The sequence below is a fragment of the Panicum virgatum genome, chromosome 6K (assembly GCF_016808335.1).
Source record: "Panicum virgatum strain AP13 chromosome 6K, P.virgatum_v5, whole genome shotgun sequence".
NCBI lineage: Eukaryota > Viridiplantae > Streptophyta > Magnoliopsida > Poales > Poaceae > Panicum > Panicum virgatum.
Genome location: NC_053141.1, coordinates 31,137,891 through 31,145,460, shown reverse-complemented (window position 1 = coordinate 31,145,460; position 7,570 = coordinate 31,137,891). Strand labels below are relative to the sequence as shown.

At 44.2% G+C, this 7,570-nt stretch overlaps 1 protein-coding gene across 1 annotated transcript; it reads left to right on the top strand.

Annotated features, from left to right (window-relative positions):
* The first annotated feature begins 2,900 nt into the window (after positions 1 to 2,900).
* On the top strand, positions 2,901 to 4,004 carry LOC120713616 (auxin-induced in root cultures protein 12-like). The gene has a single exon (XM_039999545.1). It carries the CDS (start codon positions 3,094 to 3,096, stop codon positions 3,853 to 3,855), a length of 762 nt encoding a protein of 253 aa, XP_039855479.1. The 5' UTR covers positions 2,901 to 3,093; the 3' UTR covers positions 3,856 to 4,004.
* The last annotated feature ends 3,566 nt before the right edge of the window (positions 4,005 to 7,570 follow it).

Below are 7,570 nucleotides of genomic sequence, written 5' to 3'. Positions count from 1 at the left end.
AATGCAAAAATTGATAACGTAATGGAGACGGTGACTAGTGAGGAATTAAGGCTTTACAAGATCAGATTAACTTATTCAATTAGATGCTTGAAGTTTCTTTTGCATCAAAGATTGGCATTTCGTGGGCATGATGAAACTGAAGAGTCTAGCAACAGAGGGAATTTTCTTGAACTTTTGAAATGGCTTGCATCAAACAATGAAGAGGTGGATAAGTATGTTTTAAAGAATGCTCCAGGTAATTGTACCTTGACTTGCCCAGATATACAGAAGCAAATTATTCAATGCTGTGCCATAGAAACTAGAAATAAAATTATTAAAGAACTTGGTGATGACCACTATGCAATTCTAGCTGATGAGTCAAGTGATGTATCACACAAAGAACAACTAGCTGTTTGCTTGCGTTTTATTGATAAATCGGCAAGACCTTGTGAACACTTTCTTGGAGTTGTGCATGTGCCTGATACTACTTCTTTATCACTTAAGGAAGCAATTCAGTCTTTACTTACTAGACATCATTTGACTCTATCTCAAATCCGTGGTCAAGGCTATGATGGGGCTAGTAACATGAAAGGAGAGATTAAAGGGTTGAAAACATTGATCATGAAAGAGTCACCATCAGCTTATTATATTCATTGTTTTGCACATCAACTTCAGTTAGTTCTTGTTGCTGTTGCCAAGGGAAACAATGATTGTGTGTAGTTTTTTGATCAAGTATCTCTATTGCTTAATATAGTTGGGGTTTCTAGTAAGCGTCATGACATGATTCGAAATATTAATCTCCAAAATATCTTGAAAGCAATTGAATGTGGTGAACTACAAACTAGAAAGGGGTTAAATCAAGAGAAAGGTTTGGCTAGGCCTGGTGAGACTCGATGGGGCTCTCATTACAAAACGGTTCTCAATATTATTTGTATGTATCCAACAATCCGTGATGTACTCATAAGTCTTGGGGAAGATAATTCACAGAGGGGTGATTGGCCGAAAATACACACTATGGTTGGGGTGTTGGAGTCATTTGACTTTGTCTTTAGTGCACACTTGATGTTTACAATTCTTGGATACACAAATGAGTTGTCAGAGTGTTTGCAAAGAAGAGACCAAGATATTCTCAATACAATTTCACTTGTTACTGTGGCAAAGAATAGAATGCAGCAATTGAGGGCTGATGGGTGGACTGCATTCCTTCAAAAAGTCACTTTGTTTTGCAATAAATTTGGCATCCATATTCCTGCAATGGAGGATGTATATGTTCCTTATGGAAGATCAAGACGGTTTGTTCCAAACCAAACAAATGATGACCATTTTAGAAGAGAAGTATATATTGGTGTTACTAGGCTGGTTGACGCGCGATGCGCGTCTATTCGAAAGATATTAACTTGAAAAAAATGATGAAACATAAATTTATATTTTGTTGTACTCAGTCCAATATTAAATTTAGATATTTTATGCTATCATAATGGTCATCTAAGCACAGTATAACTTTTTTTCTTAGAAATCCGTTGACTTTTAGGTTTGAGTAAAAATAGCTGACAGACTAACGTCTAAAATTAGTGATGAAAGAATAATTGATCCTATTTTTTGAATTTATGTAGGGGAAACAAACTATAAAAAGTATTAGAGCTATCATAGATAAACGTGGTGTACAAAGTTATTATTTTCATATATAGGAAAAGATAAATTTATTTTATATTTTCTATACGAAATCACCATCGATGATTTTTTTCAAATGATAGAGGCACCTAATAGTACCGTGGGTCCATTAAGTGGGCCACATTAAATGTGCTTGGGTCCAAAATGGTGTGGGCCCCCACTAAGTGGGCCCCCAAAGTGTGGGTCCCACCTAACATTGCGCGGGTCCCACGTGGGTCCCACGTGAATAGCACACGGGTCCCATATGGGTCCCACCTAAACAGCACATGGGTCCCACGTGGGGCCTCAATTCATGAGGGAGCTCCAATTCTTGGAGCTTTTAGATATAGTATAGATTGATCAAATTAGTCAAGAGCTTGATACTCAATTTGATGAGGTTAATATGGAGTTGCTTTCTTGTATGGCAGCATTGAATCCTTCCAACTTATTTGCTTCATTTGATTCCAATAAGGTATGTAGACAATGCCCACTCATTTGCTTCTTTTCAATCCCTGCTCATGACTTGAAATGTCAACTTATTAATCTTGTTATTCCTACAAGCTACTTAGGCTTGCTGAATTTTACCCTGATGATATTCCAAGCAATGCATTTCAAAGACTTGAAATGCAACTTAATAACTATATTGATGACTTGAGAAAAGATGATAGCTTCAAAGACCTAAATAATCTTGTTGACCTCTCGGTTAAGCTTGTAGAAACACAAAGGGACAAAGTTTATGATTTGGTATATTTGCTTCTCAAGTTGGTATTGATTCTACCGATGGCAACGGCAAGTGTTGAAAGAGCATTTTCAGCAATGAACTCAGTGAAGAACAAGTCAAGAAATAGACTGAGTGATAGTGTTTTGGATGCTATCCTATGCACCTATATTGAGCGAGAAGTTTTCTTGAAAGTGAATGCAGATGATATATTGGAGACTTTTATGGCCATAAGAAAGCGTAGACCCGACAAGAAATAGTATTGTAACCTTATTTGAATTATTATTATAAGCTTGTAGGTTTCATTTGATGCAAGTTTCATACTTAATTCTAAGTTTGAAGACGTTTGTAAGACATTTTACTAAGCTACTGTGGTATCTAATTTTTTTTTGCCTTATTGGACCACCCTAACATCAAATCCTAGATTCGCCACTAGAAGCAACTAGCATCATCTGTTCTTTTTGAGCTTTGTGTCAATGTCCCGTCTGGTTTCCCATGGAAATTTACCATGAATCAAACCATTAATTGTTGATAGGATTTTACAAGGTGCACCTGCTGCCATCGAGTCATCACTCGTGTAGTCGTGTTCCAATTTTTGTCGCCACACCTTCGTTACCCCTAAGTCAATCAAATTATTCATCCACCTCCTGGAAAATAATTGAGCTTAGTCCACTCCCTATCTTAAGCCCTCCACACCAAAACAGAGCATCAGCGGCAGCAGACGGAGGAGTAAAGGTTCGTCTCCAATGTACATGGCTTCAACGGCGCTGCACCAGCTCTTGCTGCTCCTGCTCGTCGCGGCCCTGCCGGCGGCCATGTCCTCGTGCGCCGGCGAGGACTTCCCGTCAGGGAGGAGCTACGTGACGTGCGAGGACCTTCCCCACCTCGGCGCGGCGCTGCACTGGACCTACGACGCGTCCGGGCCCTCGCTGTCGCTGGCGTTCGTGGCCGCGCCGGCGGCGCCCGGTGGGTGGGTGGCGTGGGGCATCAACCCCACCGGCAGGGGCATGGTGGGCGCGCAGGCGCTCGTGGCGCTCGCGGGCGGCGCCGCCAATTCATCCGCGCCGGCCGTCGTCAGGACCTACAACATCACCGGCTACTCGCCGCTCGGCGACGCCTCGACGCCCATCGCGTTCCCGGCTACCGGCCTCGCCGCCGACGTGGGCGGCGGCGGGAAGGTCCGGCTGTACGCGACGCTGCGGCTGGGCAAGGGGGTGAAGAAGGTGGTGAACCACGTGTGGCAGGTCGGGTCCTCCGTGACCAGGGGAGCGCCCGACATGCACGCCATGGACGCCGACAACCTCGCTGCCATGGGCAAGCTCGTCCTCTCCGACGGGGCCGCGGCGAGCGCTCCAGCGCCCGCCGGCGGCCCGTCCAGCTCCGGTGGCCGTAACGGCGACGGGTCGCCGTTAAGCAGGCCGATCTCAGGGGCGGCACACACTGCCGGGGTCTCGGCGCCGGAAGTCGTCGGACTGGCGGTGCTTGGCTTCTTGACGATTCCATGGTAGGATAGATGCTGCTGTAAACCATGTCATTCGTTTTTGTGTGTGTGTTTCACTGTCTTCGTTGATTTCAAATTTTTTCAGACTATGATGAACAGAAAAACTCAGAAAACACTGCTATACTCTGTTTTGGAATGACACATGTAGTTGATCAATATCGTTTAGTGTTGTTTATAATATCTTTGTCACATAAAGATGACTTTAGTTTCTGAACCAGCACGGGTGCTGTGGTCATTATGAGCATCCCATAGTGAAACGTTGAGGTGATCATTACTTGCAGCATGCCTCTTCCTTTCCTTTTCCCTGCTACATGATTTTTAACTCTGTCCCACTCAATTGCCTCACAAAAAAGTTCCTAAAAAATAGGAGAGAAAGAGTAGCAGCGATCATCCGTTTCTCGATCAGGTGATCGCAAGCCCGGGCCATAGATCCACTCCTAGATTGCACTAGTGCTGTTGATGATGCATACAAGATGCACGATTTGCGCAAAGCGCTAACCGGACCGGATGAGCAGAGGTGGTGGCGGTCATGATCAAGGTTCAGTGATTGTGGCATGATCTTAGCAACTTCGGCAGGGGGGACGCCAAGTAATTTCTTCCATTCGTCAATGGCGCAGCAAGTTGCTGAGACAAGGTAGTGGTAACCGCGACCACGGCGGACCTGGCGGTCAACCTGGCTTAGCAGACGCATCCGTGCAAAGAGGACCAATTCGGCCTCACCGAGTCACCGTGCTGTCCTTGTCCCTTCCGAGTGATCCTCGTCCAATCTTGGGTCACTGCTTGGGTCACTGCTCATGGCTCCAGGTCCACGTGTCACTGACGCGATAGTACGTCGGAGGATCCTCATCCATAATCTTGGGCACGGATCAGCCAGCAGAACTGCATACAGATCATGGTTGTCACTGTAAAACTGCTAATACAGACTCCGTTTTTTGGGTCATGCTAATTTACGGTCGACCTTAGGGAGGTCAATCTTCCGACCATTCTGTTTTTATTCTTTTCTAGAAACATTTTTGTCATTTTTTTGATAATTTTTTCAGAGAAATTTTTCAAGGATAAAAATTGGAGAGTCTGAAAATTTTTTGATGAGAAAAATTTCGAGAAAAAATTGAAGAAAAAACTTTTCCATTAAAAACCAAAAAAAGATTCGGGTGAAAAAGTTTTACAAAAAACTTTTCCATCAAATATCGGGAAAAAGTTGGGGGGGGGATTTTATAGAAAAACTTTTGAACAAAAAGAAGAAAAAAGAAAAAAGCACCTTGGGGAGCTTGCCGCCGCCAGGGTGACGCACGGGGGAGCTCGCTGCCGCCGAGGCTGGGGAGCGCGCTGTTGTGCCGCACGCGGAGCTCGCCCCTGGGGAAGCCCGCCGCCGGGCCGCGCCGCCTCCACACAGCCGCGAAGCTCCACCTTGCCGCGCCACCCCACCCCGATGCTGCCACTCCGCTAGGGGCGGGCTCAAGTGAGTGCAAGGGTATTCACTTGAATACCCATTGTTTTTGACAAAAATTTATATATGTAGTATTTCTCAAGTATATAAAGAAAAAAATGAAAAATAAACACCACAGCAGCATGGAAGAGGTTCGAAAATGAAATAGCCCACCACAACCCCTCCGTCCGTACCAAAATTTAGTTATGCTTCTTCACTTGTATGACGGTGTAAAAATGTTAGTTGCATAAGTCATAAGAAAAATTTAAATATAATTAGTGTACAATTAGTATTAATTGATGCTACAATTAATTAGACATGCCAAAAATTAGATTTAAGCTGTCAAAAAAATTGCTCTTTAATATTTTGACCCATATTCGAAATTGTGAGCCCGCCCCTGCACTCCACCTAGGCACGCCCCGCCCCGCCCAGCTGCGCCGCCCCCGACGCCGCCACCCCGCCTAGGTGCTGCACCGAAAGAGGAGAGGAAAGAATAGAGCCTGCCACTCTCGAGGCAGGGCCTTGCGGACCGGAAAAATCGACCATGAGACTGCTTGGGAGCGGATGGCTGTATTTTTTTTTATAAAACATACCTGTATTATGAGATAAGGAAAGCGTACAAAGACTGTACAGATACAGATACGATGTAGAAGGATACGGAGGACAGCTGTCCCGCCCAACTAACACAAAGGACCTCAAAGAAAAACGAAATAGCAAACTAGTCCTTGGACCCAGCTGAGGCGGAAGACTTCAGAAGTCGTCGTCGTCGTCGCCGACGAGCACCGGCTCCTGCCGCCGCCGCCCATCTTGAGGCCGAAAGAAGCTCCATCGCGCACGCCGTCTTTGAAGTGGACCGCAATAGATGTCCGTCCTCGTAGACGAGCAGAAGCTGTCGCTAAACGCCCATCGGTCGGGGCCGCGCCCCAAACTTAGTCGACCTTGGATGCAGACTGTGACACCCTAGGTGTCTGCACAATAAAAACTGCATTTGTTTGATATGCTTCAGGTGTGAATTGTTTGAATAAGGGCTTAATTTAAATTTATAAGGGCCTTTGTGTAATTTTGAATTAATGTAGGGTCATTCTTAGAGTTTTATTTGAATTGAATGTGTATATGTTGCTTTTGTGGAGGGTGTTTTTGCAAAATTCAGTGCATTTATTACATGGCAGCAAATTTTGCTTTTAAGTCTAAATTTATAATGAAATTACCTTGAAAAAGATAAAATTCCTTAGAATTCAAAATCCCTCCTACGTTTTCAAAAATAACTCTTGAATATTTGATCAAATAAATTTTTGCTGATTTTATTACTGAATGTGCACTGAGTGACTAATTTATTAGCAAACCCTGAATTACTTGCTATAGGAAACCACTCACTTTATGAAGTTAGTTTAACCTTCTTGTGTTGTTGATCATAATGTCTTGTGTAGTTAGAATTGTTATTTAACTACTCTATAAACGATTGCCCATATGTGTTTATAATACTGTTCATGCATCACATATAGATACTTCGGTGTTATCTGACGGGACGTACGAGCTGATCCCGGAGTCTGACGGAGATGATCTCGAAGCTCAAGCGAACACCGCCGTACTAACTGAAGCCCCGAACAAAAGTTCGGAAGAGTCTAGGGCTGAAATAGTTAGCAACTACCGAGAAAGCAAGCCCCGGACATAACCTATATTTCAAATTATTATTATTTACTTGTGCATTTACAATTCTTAGGATTTGAATTGAAACCCTAGATGCATGATCTTATGAACCTATGTACTGAACACTAGACCTGAGTTCGATTAATTGCTAAGCTTATAGGACCGGTAAAAGTCGAGTGATTGCCTGTCACTCGCGAGCTTTATAGGTATTGTTTGTTTACTTTCTGTTATCAATATAAGGACGCCGGACGGGGTCGTGTTCGATATCATGACCTTTGGTGAGACCCCGTCTGTGTTGATGAACTTGCTAAGGTCGCGGTGTGTGGTAGTGCTGGTTAAGTTTTTGAACGTACTAGCCACATGTCGTAAATATGGTACGCGGTAAGCCTAGTAACCGATTGGACCGGGGAGTGGATATACCTGACACTCTCTCTTAGAGATAGGTTTTATTTATGTTTATGTTGCGCAGCACCGCGGCTGCAGGGAGGAAGTTTGTGCCCTGTAGTCGGGGAGAGTGTTCCTATCCACAAGCCGGAAAGAAAGTCAAACGGTTGTTTGGAAACGACCTGACGGTGTTCCAAACGTGTGTGTTAGGTTTGCCTGGCCAGGTTAAGAAATTCGATTCGAATCGTCTGCTTCCCACAGTTTG

Coding starts and splice junctions, on each gene's coding strand:
- LOC120713616 (XM_039999545.1), top strand. CDS start 3,094: ATGTACATGGCTTCAACGGCGCTGCACCAGCTCTTGCTGCTCCTGCTC.